Genomic DNA, 14,063 nt, shown 5'->3' on the forward strand with positions numbered 1-14,063 from the left:
TGAAAAATGTTGATCTTTTTATGTATTATTTCAATAAACTCTATTATACGAGGAAGTATAACTTGTTTCGGGTGTATACTTCTTCCCACTCACAGCTGAATGGGTCCCACCAACTATGAGTGGGAAGAAACATACACCTAAAATAGGGTGTATTTTATCCCATCTCACACACACACACATATGTTTTACACCATCCAATAATGGATTGTCAAATCATTTTTTTACTTATAATTTAATAAATCTTGCCACATCTAATAACATTTCAATAAACTTCTAGTTGTGTTGGATTTTCATATAGGTATTAAAAATGATTGGGTTTAGTTGTACCTATTCTTTAATATGTGATACGATATTGTTGCATGTTGGGAATGAGGATGTAAACCTTGGGTTTTACATCGCATCCATATAAAATTTAATCTCTATATAAAATGTGCATTGCCTTGAAAATCTTATCACCAACATCTTAATTTAAAGCAGAGAATAAAAGAGAAGATGAGACCAATTAAATTATTATAGCTAATTAATTGATTAAGTTCAAGTCTTTAAATTATTTTCATATACTGTACGTAATTATTGGTACAATGGCATGCTGCTTAATAAGTGTCATGCATGTTGAATTTTTAGTATCCTCGTTTCACCAGGATTTGAAGGTAATTTCATGACCATAGTGTTAGAAATATGAATTGAGAACTTCTTACAATCAGAAATTAAGTCGTTAATCGTTGAGCAATGTGGCCCAACTGAATGTATTATCTAACTATCCTTTATTTTAGTGGGATTTTGTCATTTGGCAAGTTCATTATTAAGATAATTTACTTTTTATGAAACTCTATAATGAAAATATTATACCTATCAAAAAAAAATATATATTAAGTAATTTATACTAGTTTTTATGATAGTTTATTTCAAGTGTCTCTATTTAGGAAATTTAAAACGTTCCTTCCACTAAAATTCTAACAAAGAGTTTCAAATTTTTTTAAAAATAAAATTGTTATCACCTATAATAATTAATTAATTATGTCCAGATTATATAGTGCAAGAAGTAATTATGTATATGACTATAGCAAATTGTGCCAAATTTTTTTTTTAAATAAAAAAATCACGATCAGGAGATTTTTGTAGATCTCAGTATGTATAACTGGACATAACATAAGTATAGATACTTGGTAGTCAAGATTTATACTACGCTTTGCAACTCTGTCTAACTAAAGTAAGACAGTGTGAACTGAAGAAAACGACTAGAAAAACGCCACGTCATACTCATACCCCCCGGTGCAGAAGACAGAACACTATAAATACGCCGCCTTGTTCACTCTCTCAGAACAAAACTTTGTACTGTGAAAACCAAAACAAAGCAAAAGAGCTCTCTATCTCTCTCAAAAATCAATCAAACCCACCCAACCCTGATCTATCTTGGTTCTAAAAAGCCGCATTTTGGTCCAAAAAGATTTAGGCTTTCTTTCTTCTTCAACGATCACTCTCACAGAGACAGAGGTTCGTTTATTTCTTCTTATCTTCTTGTTCTATATTTTTCCTTTTTGTTTTTGTTTCTTCTTTTACTTTTTCTGGGATTTGTTGAAAAAAAAGGTTTGTGATTTTTTTTTTTTCCTCGGGGTTTGTTGTATAAAGCTTTGTGATTAGTTCTGTTTAAGGAATTCAAATATTGCCCCCTGAATCTTTAGGGTTTCTGTTTTTTTTTTTTTTTTTTTTTTTGAATGTGGGTATTATTGGAATTTTCTTTTCTTTTTTTGTTAATTCGTTTAGTTTTAGACTATTAATTCTGATCCTTTATTTGCAAATTATAAAAACGTTCCTTCGACTAAAATTCTAACAAAGAGTTTCAAATTTTTTTTAAAAAATAAATTTGTTATTTATTTTAATTATCTTGATCAACTATAATAATTAATTATGTCCAGATTATATAGTGCAAGCAGTAATTATGTATATGATTATAGCAAATTGTGCCAAAATTTTTTTTTTTTAAATAATTAAATCACGATCAGGAGATTTTTGTAGATCTCAGTATATATAACTGGACATAACATAAGTATAGTATAGATACTTGGTAGTCAAGATTTATACTACGCTTTGCAACGATCTGTCTAACTAAAGTAAGAAAGTGTGAACTGAAGAAAACGACTAGAAAAGCGCCACGTCACACCAAAAACCCGACGCAACACAAGACAAAACACTATAAATACGCCGCCTTGTTCACTCTCTCAAAACAAAACTTTGTACCCTGAAAACCAAAACAAAGCAAAAGAGCTCTCTATCTCTCTCAAAAGACAAAAATCAATCAAACCCACCAAACCCTGATCTATCTTGGTTCTAAAACGCCGCATTATTTGGTCCAAAAAGATTTAGGCTTTCTTTCTTCTTCAACTCACTCTCACAGAGACCGAGGTTCGTTTATTTCTTCTTATGTATTTTTCCTTTTTTGTTTCTTCTTTTATTTTTTCTGGGGTTTGTTGTAAAAAAAAAGGTTTGTGTTTGTTTCCTTTTCTGTTTTGTTGTATAAAGCTTTGTGATTAATTAGTTCCGTTTAGGGAATTCAAATATTGCCACCTGAATCTTGGGTCTTTTTGTTGAATGTGGGTATTACTGGAATTTTCTTTTTGTTAATTCGTTTATTTTTAGACTATTAATTCTAATCCTTATATTTGCAAATTATAAAAACTGTTTGGATTTTCTGGGGGGTTTTTTGCAAAAGGGTTTGCGATTATTCAATTTAGGAAATTCAAAATTGTTATCTGAATCTGTGTTTTCGTTGAACAGAACAGGGCATCATTGGAGTTTTCATGGTTTAACGTGATCTGGCTATGGAATCTTCAAAGAAGAGGAAGAGTAGAGGTGATGGAGTGTCTGTGGCTGAGACATTGGCCAAGTGGAGAGACCATAATGCTCAGGTTGAGTCTTCGGCCAAACGCGCACGTAAACTTCCAGCTATGGGGTCGAAGAAGGGATGCATGAAAGGAAAAGGAGGACCTGAGAATGCACTCTGCAATTACAGAGGGGTTAGGCAAAGGACTTGGGGCAAATGGGTTGCGGAGATTCGTGAGCCTAACAGAGGAAAGAGGCTTTGGCTTGGCACATTCGATAATGCTGTTGAGGCCGCTTCTGCTTACGATGAAGCTGCTAGGGTGATGTATGGTGCCTATGCGCGACTCAACTTCCCGGAAGAGTCTGTTTCCACTATATCTGGCCCTACTCCTGTGGAATCTGAGGCTTCTGCTGTTAAGTCTACTGCCATGGCTAGTACAAGTGAGTCTACTGCCATGCCAGCTACAAGTACTTTGGTGCAGGATGAGTCTGGTGCAACGAGCTACTCTAAGGATAGTGGACTGGACCAATTTCTGGATTGTTCTGAAAACGAACTTTTTAACGTGCAAGAACTTATGGCACTATTAGACAGTGATCCTCATGGCTTCACAGAATCAGAACTGGGTTTTGATTATTATGGTGATCAATTCGGAATGCCGTACAAGTAGTTTGGGGGAGAGGATGAGCTTAATTGGACGTGCTTACTTGCTGGGTTATTCTATTGACTCTGCAGATTGTCTTTGTAACATGCAAAAAGTAGCCACTTAGAGATTTTCATTTTTATTTTTTATTAATGAGTTTTCTATTGTTTTGGTCAGCATTTTAAACCATTTAACATAAAAGTAAAACTATAGTCAATGCCTTTTCTTTCTTGACGCAACTTTTGGCGTGGTAAAAATTATAGTTACTAACTTACCAATGTTTTTTTGGGTTAATCCAATTTATATATTGGTCTAAGTCTTGGATTTGATTAGTACTAGTTTTCCATTATACAAAAAAATTGACTTATTTGAGTTTAGTATCCTCTCACTAGATTAACAATTTAATTGGTTACCACGGTCCCCCAAGCAATTTTTTTTAATTAAAGATTTAAGTTGCTTAACAACTGTAAACCTGATTCTACTTTGGAGACTGAAATTCTACATTCTGTAAATTTTTTTTTAGCTCTTTTTGTTCATATTCCAAGTTTCCAACTTCTGCATTGGGTCTCTTTGATTGGGCCTCTCACAAATAGTTTTGGCTATGTGGACTTGCTTAAATTAAGGAACCAATTGAGCAAATTTGACTGTTGCGTCCTCTATTGTCACAATATAGTATCCGCGTTATTCAAAGACAATGATCCTCTTTATTTTTATTTTTCTTGTTAAATGTATTTATGTAATTGCTATATGGAGTTTGTGCCTTATTTTGAACGACATCTTCTATCGGCATGTCTTATCTATTTCTCTTACAATTTTAAAATTTTAAATTAAAAAAATATTTTGAGAAGTAAACTTACTGCTAAACACACAAACTTTAATTAAAACAAAAAATGTAATAAATAAAAATAATTTTTAAATATTATACTCTTTTCTAATGTTTAATATTTTATTAATATTGTAAGGACGCGATTCGTGGTGGACCGTAACAGTGTCGGGTTCGCACGTAAAAAGGCCCCTAACAATATCATTTGTAGAGCGTGGGTTTGGAAGGCTAGGTCTTGATTGACAGGCGGCGGGTTTTCGCGTTGTTCGTACGAGTTTAAGTTTTCCTTCACCCCTGGAGTCTTTCTCCTGGAGGTGGGCTGGGAGGCTCTGGTTTTTGGCCATTTTTCCCAACCCCCTCTATAGATTACTTACTTTTCCTTTTATACTAGCTCGCGTCCACTGTCCTTCGTCCACGCGTAGGGTTAAACTTTCCAAGATTGATACTTGTCCCATCAGTCCATACTCAAAGTCGTTAGGGATGGTTTGTAAAAGCCAAAGAATGCGGCTCTGTCAGGTTCAGAGTATTAAATGGCAGTAACAGCAGCTTTCCCTGGATATTTTAGATCTTTCTTCCAAGTTTCAGTCCTATACTGTCTTTACCCCTCTTTCAAGGGGGGGAACTTTGGGTCTGCCGAGGACTGAGCTGTCCTCGGCGGTATCCATAGGCTATTTTGTCGAGCTTGGGCCATAACCCTCCTCGGCTTGGGCCTTCGGATTCTCCCCGGGTAGATGGGCCTGGCCCATAAATCATTTGGGCCCCACAATAGCCCCTCAAAACCCAGCTGTCCAACCTCTTGGTTGGAAAGGGGGGTTTTGGTGATGTCCAACCTCGTCCTACGGCCCAATCAATTTGGCCTATTAATAATGCTGGCGGCTCTTCATCTGTCCAAGAAATGCACCGGTCTATGAGACAGTTTTTTGATTTCGCGCTTGATGCGTTCTTATCGTTTGGGTATCCAAAACGCGCTTTTAATGACCACTATTCACGAGCCTACTTTAATTCGGCGGTTTGTTTTGATGGGGTGGAGAAACGGAACCGGCATGTTTGTGTTGGCAGATTCCTTTGGAGATCTGAACCTATTAAATGTCTCCCGCTCCACCCTCTGTATAAGAAGGAAGGGAGGAGGTTATTGTTTTTTGTAAAGAATTCCTTTTCATCCTTCTGAGATTTGAAATACTTGGCCTCCCCTAGGGTTCATTTTTCCCACTGGTTCACAAACTAAATCGTGATACACTTTACCTTAACAACGAGTGATGCAGGAGCCAGACCCCTCCCATAAACGCCATGTTCCAGTAAAGCTCATTATGGCTCGATCGGGACAGGGATGGCGAAGACTCAAAATCAACCTCATCCTTCTTTCAATCAAAATCCGAAGCAGGGACTCGTCACGTCAAACTTTTAGCGTGACCGAGTCGAGGACACCCATTATCAGTACCAACCGCTCTCCTATGAGCATACCTAGTATGGCTCCAGTGTGTTGGGAGTCAGGATCGAGGCAGGGACTAAGTGTCTCTACTTCTTCCTCTCTTCCTTCACTGGTGCTATCCTCCGCCTCCCTTTCTTAGTCTTCCCAGCACCAGTTCCATCCTGGTGCTTTCAATTCTCCCTCTTTTGCTCCTTTTTCTTTCTTTTCATCTCTTCTCTCTTCTTCTCCTCCTTCTTTACTCATGTTCTCCACCTTCTTCATTCATCTCCTCCATTTTCTTCATTCATCTCCTCCATCTTCTTCATTGATTTCTTCCTTACTATTTCCTTCTCCTTCATTTTTTCCCAAAGAAGGTTCTCATCGTAATATGAGCAGTATTGAGGCAGAGATTGGAGAGACTTTGAAGACGAGTTTAAAAGACGCCTGACAGTTTACTTATCTGTACTACGGATGTAATTGTTGCTTAGGCAGTTCACATTTTGTATAGGCTCGTTTGAGTCCCTCTTTGTACGTTGTAATAATTTTTCGTATTAATAAAAGTTGTTGTTATTTTATTTCGCATGTTTTGTCTCTATGCCCTTTTTTTTTTTTAAAAATTTATAAACGCTGCTCGGCACAATAATATAGCATCTAAATCAATGAAGACTAAGACCAAAATACTTGATAATAAAAAGATGTCGCCATAACTTTAATAGAAACGCTTGGCACAATAAGGCCGACCAGTGAAAAGTAGTACTTACCCCATGCTAGCCGAGGAGTAAAACGAAGGTTTGATGCCGTGTGAGGAATAACCATTTGAAGATATATCACCCACCAAATGAACAGCCTTTTGATACGACTAAATGCTGGGGCGTTTCACCACCTTCCTCACAACTTTATTGGTCCTGACCTTTTTTGGTGTTTAAGCCGTGGATGAAGTGACCTGACATTTTTATCAAGTAACCCCTCTTACGAAATTCAAACTTTTTCTTATCAAAGTATTTGGTTTCCTCATTGGCTTGGGTCCGAGGACCATACAAGGCCTTGGTTCTGTCCAAAACTTGTGATTTTTTCTTCCCCTTTTTTTTTACTTGGTTTCCCCATAGGCTTGAGTCCGAGGACCATGCAAGGCCTTGGTTCTGTCCAAAACTTGTGATTTTTTCTTTTTTACTTGGTTTCCCCATAGGCTTGAGTCCGAGGACCATGCAAGGCCTTGGTTCTGTCCAAAACTTGTGATTTTTTCTTTCTTTTACTTGGTTTCCCCATAGGCTTGAGTCCGAGGACCATGCAAGGCCTTGGTTCTGTCCCTGGGCCTATATGCTGAACGGGCTTGGGCCGCGAATTTACTGGGCCCACAAATTAAGAGGTATTTCCGTAGTCTTTGATCACGCGGTACTTTTTGGCGTCCCAGTGTTCGAGGTGCGCCTTCTCGAGACTCCTCTAGCCTCAGGGTTGCAGACGACGTGGGAAATCGAGTCAGAGACGTTTTGTCTGTAGCGTTCCTTGGGACGCTGCGTGAATTAAATGCCACCGGTTTACTTCTGGGTATAAATGGGATAGAGGATCACTTCACTTGCACATGACCTCTTCCTGTTCCCTTCAGAACCATATTTCTTCCATATCCGCGATCTCTCTTTCTAGTGCCACTGCCTCAAAGCAAGATGTTTGAGGCGCGGATGGGGATGAAAGGTCTCCGCACGCTCCAAAGGCACCGAATCCTCAAGGTGATATGGTACGGACAAGGATGGCACAGATTCAAGCCAGTCCTCCGTCTTGACAGGAGGAAGATGGTATTCCTCTTTCTTTTAGTCAAAATCCGAAGCAGGTTCTGGTCATGCCAGATTTTTGGTAGGTCAGAAAAAGGAATTTCCGCGATCAGCGCCGTCTGCCCTGTGGCAGGCAAATTTTTGCGGGGGCTCCCCAACTTCCGGCTCCCTGCACCCTTTCTGTAGATGGTGTTAGCCTGAGGTCAGGTTCCCTGCACCTTTTCTCCACCGGTGCAGGCCCCGAGTTGGGTTCTTTTGCTGCCTGAGTTATGGGCGTGCAAAGGCATTGAGGAGGAATAAGGTCTCGAGGCAGTAGCCAACTTCTCCTCTGTGCTACCTCCTCGGCTTTATCTTCACTCTCTTGTATTTTTCGTTACATACGTAGTTAGCTTCAATGTAGGCTTTGTTTCAGCTTTTCATTGTACACTGTACTGTTCCTTTGTCTTAATAAAATATGTGTCTATTTCTCTATACATATCTTTCTTCTCCGTAACAACTACTTTATGCATGAATATTAAATATAAGCTTGCCCTTAATGATACTCCGGGCAGAAAAATGCTTTAACACAGATTCCTATTGGTTTAAACTCACAAGTATTATCAAGTATAACAATGGTAATCCTCAGTAAATTAAACTCTTAGAACTAACCGGGATAACTGCTGAGTGCTGCGCGATGCACGCTAGACCAATGTCCAAAACTTAGCTTTCCTCCTCCAAGTAGTTGGTTTCCCCATAGGCTTGAGTCCGTGGACCATACAATGCCCTGGTTCTGTCCAAAACCTAGTTTTCCATCATCCAGGTAGTTGGTTTCCCCATAGGCTTGAGTCCGAGGACTTTACAATGCCCTGGTTCTGTCCAAAACCTAGTTTTCCATCATCCAAGTAGTTGGTTTCCCCATAGGCTTGAGTCCGAGGACTTTGCAATGCCCTGGTTCTGTCCAAAACCTAGTTTTCCATCATCCAAGTAGTTGGTTTCCCCATAGGCTTGAGTCCGAGGACTTTGCAATGCCCTGGTTCTGTCCAAAACCTAGTTTTCCATCATCCAGGTAGTTGGTTTCCCCATAGGCTTGAGTCCGAGGACTTTACAATGCCCTGGTTCTGTCCAAAACCTAGTTTTCCATCATCCAGGTAGTTGGTTTCCCCATAGGCTTGAGTCCGAGGACCATACAATGCCCTGGTTCTGTCCAAAACCTAGTTTTCCATCATCCAAGTAGTTGGTTTCCCCATAGGCTTGAGTCCGAGGACTTTACAATGCCCTGGTTCTGTCCAAAACCTAGTTTTCCTCATCCAGGTAGTTGGTTTCCCCATAGGCTTGAGTCCGTGGACCATACAATGCCCTGGTTCTGTCCAAAACCTAGTTTTCCATCATCCAGGTAGTTGGTTTCCCCATAGGCTTGAGTCCGTGGACCATACAATGCCTTGGTTCTGTCCAAAACCTAGTTTTCCATCATCCAGGTAGTTGGTTTCCCCATAGGCTTGAGTCCGAGGACTTTACAATGCCCTGGTTCTGTCCAAAACCTAGTTTTCCTCATCCAGGTAGTTGGTTTCCCCATAGGCTTGAGTCCGAGGACTTTACAATGCCCTGGTTCTGTCCAAAACCTAGTTTTCCTCATCCAGGTAGTTGGTTTCCCCATAGGCTTGAGTCCGTGGACCATACAATGCCCTGATCTGTCCAAAACCTAGTTTTCCATCATCCAGGCAGTTGGTTTCCCCATAGGCTTGTGTCCGAGGACTTTACAATGCCCTGGTTCTGTCCAAAACCTAGTTTTCCTCATCCAGGTAGTTGGTTTCCCCATAGGCTTGAGTCCGTGGACCATACAATGCCCTGGTTCTGTCTAAAACCTAGTTTTCTCTTCGTGTGGGATCTTGGCTTTAGGGGAGTTAGCTCCTCAACCAAGCCCCTAGAGTTTATCCATACGATTAACGCTATCAAGTGCCTAGTTTGCTCTTTATGGGAGACCTTGGCTTTAAGGGAGTTAGCTCCTCAGCCAAGCCCCTAGTCAAGAAACGTAGCCCCTAGCAGAACTTTATACTAGAACTCTATAACCAACGGTTAGAAATAACGAAGAAACTCTATCGACCCACATCCTATACCAACACACAAGCCTTCCCCACAGACGGCACCAATTGTAAGGACGCGATTCATGGCGGACCGTAACAGTGTCGGGTTCGCACGTAAAAAGGCCCCTAACAATATCATTTGTAGAGCGTGGGTTTGGAAGGCTAGGCCTTGATCGACAGGCGGCGGGTTTTCGCGTTGTTCGTACGAGTTTAAGTTTTCCTTCACCCCTGGAGTCTTTCTCCTAGAGGTGGGCTGGGAGGCTTTGGTTTTTGGCCATTTTTCCCAACCCCCTCTATAGATTACTTACTTTTCCTTTTATACTAGCTCGCGTCCACTGTCCTTCGTCCACGCGTAGGGTTAAACTTTCCAAGATTGATACTTGTCCCATCAGTCCATACTCAAAGTCGTTAGGGATGGTTTATAAAAGCCAAAGAATGCGGCTCTGTCAGGTTCAGAGCATTAAATGGCAGTAACAGCAGCTTTCCCTGGATATTTTAGATCTTTCTTCCAAGTTTCAGTCCTATACCGTCTTTACCCCTCTTTCAAGGGGGGAACTTTGGGTCTGCCGAGGACTGAGCTGTCATCGGCGGTATCCATAGGCTATTTTGTCGAGCTTGGGCCATAACCCTCCTCGGCTTGGGCCTTCGGATTCTCCCCGGGTAGATGGGCCTGGCCCATAAATCATTTGGGCCCTACAAATATGTTTTACTATGTCTCTTGTAGTTTAAGAGTGTAAAAAATTTAATCTTCCAAAAATTTTACTCTTCCTTTCTCTTTCTATCAAAATTAAAATTAGAATTATTAGTTTTCAAGACAAATTCATTACTAACATTGTTCAATAGCTAAACTCCAACATTGCCAAGAGAGACAATGACCATCTAAAATATTTTTAGAATTTAAAGTTCTAAAACATGTTTTTATAAATATATTAAAATAGTCCAATTACTGTATTAAATTATATAAAAATGTTGGATTTTTTTTCCTAATTCATGTATTGCTTATAAAATATTAAGTAACAGTGCATTTTACATTTGCGTCGACCCTAGACTAGGCCCTGTTTTTTCAAATCGTGAATTTGAACAAGGTTTGAAAAGAATTTGTTTGAATCTATATTGAGATATTTAATAGAAATGAAACCATTTCAAATTTAAAAATTTTTAAAACTTTTTTTTAATTTTATATTTACAATACTCTACGCATATAAAAAATTTTTCATAGAAATGTGGCCATATTTGCATGAAAGACATTTTAAATGCCAATAACATAGTTAATATTTCATGATTATAGTGGTATTAGTACAAATAAACCAATTCAATCTAGGCTAAAGATGTTTAAAAAACCAAATATCAATATTTTTTTTTTTTTGTGTGCAAATAAGTGTTTAACGAGTAATATCATTGAGATACTGGAAGAAACTAATAACTCTCCTAAAATGCCTCACTCTTATAATTGGTGATATTGTCAAGTGTCAAGATTAATAGATTTTATTATTTTGGACTATTTTTTTTTATTGGATTCCCAGCCACTAAAGCTGTCATGCCAATTGGAATAAGGTTGGTATAAATTAACTCATATGTATTTATTTAAAAAAATTGTACACAATTAAAAAGGCAAACACCAATCAACCAAAAATAATAATTACACTAAGTTTATTAAAACAAAAATCATGTCCAATTAAAATAATAATAAAAGAAAAGAAAAAACCCAACCATGTCTAGTAAAAGAAGATAGAAAAAAGAAAGGAGCAAACAATCAAAATAACATACAGATAGCCATTTAGAGCACTAGCATCGACAGTTTTATACCAAATGTCATTTTAATACATAAAAACCTATTTTTTCTATTTTAACACATCACTTTACAATACACTCTACATCAAATATTCTATTCTTTTCAACAACACATTAGAAATATATATACAATACATTAAAATAACCTAAAAAAATCTCTTACAATATATATATAAATAAATAAATAAATACAAAATATCCCACCAACCACAGCTCACCCATCACAACCCATGACTACCAATCACCACACAAAATCAACCATCAACCACCAATATCAGCCCACTACAACCAAAAAAAAAATTTATATGGGATTTCATAAACGTAGATTAAAAAAAAACTTATCGGTAGCAACGTCTGAAAGTGAGATCGGCGGGATGCGATGGTGAGATCAAAGGAGAGATCTGCAGGATATGACGATGAGATCAAAGGATAAATTGGTGGCAAGATTGGAGGCGAGATCGGTGGGGAGATCAAAGGTGGGAGTGAATGAGATGGGTGAGAGGAGAGGTTTGGAGAGTGAACTCACGGCGTGAGAGGAGAGGGAAAATAGAATAAAAAAATATTAAACGGTTTTAGCATTTCTATCCATACAGTTTTATAATTAGAATTGTACTGTTCACTCATGCTAAAACCTTTAGCATTTAAAACATTTGATGTGAGAGGTTTTTTGGTGTTTGGTGTGTCAAATGTCAGATATTACTTGGAAAAATATTATGTAGGCTATTTGTATTTACATACTAATTTTGGTTGACTATATAATTGTTCACTTTAAATCTTCTCATTCTTTTGTTCTTCCACCTTTTTCTATATATTTCTTTTCTTTTCAGCTGATAGGTTGCTATATGTTTTTATAATTGCATTGTTACTAGTGGCTCTGCTTTTAATTTTTAGTCATTGCTCCAACCACATTTGCTTGGCTAGACCTTGTAAATTCTTTAGTTTTGTTTCCTGTCATGACCTAGTCAGTTGCCTGGAGTTTCAGCCACATATGGCAGTAGGAAATCACTTGAATGAGACTTTCCTACACATAAACAGTTGTCATATGCATCAAATATGTGTCTTTTATAGTATAATTACTATAAAATTATTGAGGCTGAAATAGGAGTGCCTCTGAATTCTGTAAGCAATATGATACTTCCACAAATGTTGTCCTTGAGAAACAGTTTGTACTTTGTACTGCTTTCCTAAACATTCCTTCTCCTTCGTATTGGCATTGTTTCCTACCTCTTTGGGCTCTCTTGGGGAAGTTACAATTAACAGATTAGAAGCATGTGGTTTTCTTTGTTTGCCCCCCAAGAAAAAGTCTTTTAAGATAATTAACATATTTCTCATCTAACCGAAATGGGACTTAACACATTTATGCTTTTGCCTTAGCTCTTAATTCATATGTCTCTTTTATTTTAGGATGATCAAAATAAAAAATATAAAAATATATTATATATAATTTTTTTTTTCTAGGCTTGAACCCCATGGGTTGAATGTGGCATCACCACTGACTAAATCTTAAAAATTATACCTAAGTTTTGACCAACTAATTTAAGATAGGATTTCTCTCCAAACTGAATTTAGAGAAAAGTTGTTATAACATATGATTCAACTAATAGTGATCTGGCTTTCAAAAAAAAAAAAAAAACTAATAGTGATCTGAATGTATTTTAATTATATGACATATTGCCAAGAAATTAATAATTCAATAGCATTATGTGGTCTCTTTTAAGAGAGAATCAAAGTTCAAATCTTATTCCCTATTTATTGTCACAATTATAAAAGACAAAACATATATTTGATAGTCACTAGACTCATTTAAATGATTTAACATATCATATAATTATAATTAAAAGACATGTGAATGAACATTTGAATTGTCATATAGGATCCATCAACTAGCTCAATCTCATTTAACATTTGAATACATGATTCTAGGAGGTGAATTTGTGTATCTATATATGGTTTAATGACTTTAATCCCTTGGAGTGGGTCTAAAAGGTCCGTCCTTGGTGAGATTTCATGTTACCCAAATAAATATGTGGGTTCAGTTAATGTGTGTCCTTAAGGCATTTGTTAATAGACCATTTTAAGAAAGTTTTGATATCTCTTTTATAAAAAATATAAATAGCAGTAAAAAAAATCAATTATTTTTTTACTTTTCTCATTAAAATTTACTAAGCTCATAGGACATTTGTTGACCCCCCCCCCCCCCTCCCAACACACACACACATATACATATATACATATATATATATATATATATATCCTATGGTGTGAACGATATGCCAGAAGTTTTGAAGATTAAGAAAGAATTATTCTAGAACTGAAGAGGTTTTTTCTTACTTCTCCATTTGCTTGGCTGCCTTCATTAGGTTCTTTTTCTTTTTATTCTATTTTAAATTTCATTGATCATTGTACTCTGCACCATGATTATGATGGTCTCTAGTATACGTATACATTGTCTCTTTTTTTACTTTTTTCCTTTCTTTTCAGTAAATTACGTTTTTATCCAGGGGTGGCTCCACTTGGAGCCCGGGGGTTTCATTTGAACCCCCTGAATTGAACCAAAAAAAAAAAATGATTATAGTAATTTTTATTTTATTTTTCCTGTTTTGACACTTAAAATAAAAATTTGAATACCTTAACCTTAAACCCAACTAAAATAAACTTAAATACAAACATCTTGACAATAACTTGACCTTTTTAAACACAAAGAAAATTCTCAATAATAAATCAATTTGATCTAAAATTTGGAAAAAAAAAAAT

The 14,063-nt window shown here is 37.2% G+C and overlaps 1 protein-coding gene across 3 annotated transcripts; it reads left to right on the plus strand.

Annotated features, from left to right (window-relative positions):
* The first annotated feature begins 1,343 nt into the window (after positions 1-1,343).
* LOC115972623 (putative dehydration-responsive element-binding protein 2H) lies at positions 1,344-3,584 on the plus strand. Of its 3 annotated transcripts, none has more exons than XM_031092955.1 (2): positions 1,344-1,494; positions 2,776-3,584. In XM_031092955.1, exon 2 carries the CDS (start codon positions 2,820-2,822, stop codon positions 3,486-3,488), a length of 669 nt encoding a protein of 222 aa, XP_030948815.1. In that variant the 5' UTR covers positions 1,344-1,494; positions 2,776-2,819; the 3' UTR covers positions 3,489-3,584. The 3 variants fall into 3 exon arrangements, with proteins under 3 accessions (XP_030948815.1, XP_030948817.1, XP_030948816.1); XM_031092957.1 differs by having other exon boundaries at positions 1,474-1,494; positions 2,781-3,584; XM_031092956.1 differs by lacking the exon at positions 1,344-1,494 and adding an exon at positions 2,246-2,403.
* The last annotated feature ends 10,479 nt before the right edge of the window (positions 3,585-14,063 follow it).

The sequence above is a fragment of the Quercus lobata genome, chromosome 12 (genome assembly GCF_001633185.2).
Source record: "Quercus lobata isolate SW786 chromosome 12, ValleyOak3.0 Primary Assembly, whole genome shotgun sequence".
NCBI classification, from domain to species: domain Eukaryota; kingdom Viridiplantae; phylum Streptophyta; class Magnoliopsida; order Fagales; family Fagaceae; genus Quercus; species Quercus lobata.

Bases quoted from the DNA above. Each gene is read 5' to 3' on its own strand.
- LOC115972623 (XM_031092955.1), top strand. From the start codon at position 2,820: ATGGAATCTTCAAAGAAGAGGAAGAGTAGAGGTGATGGAGTGTCTGTG.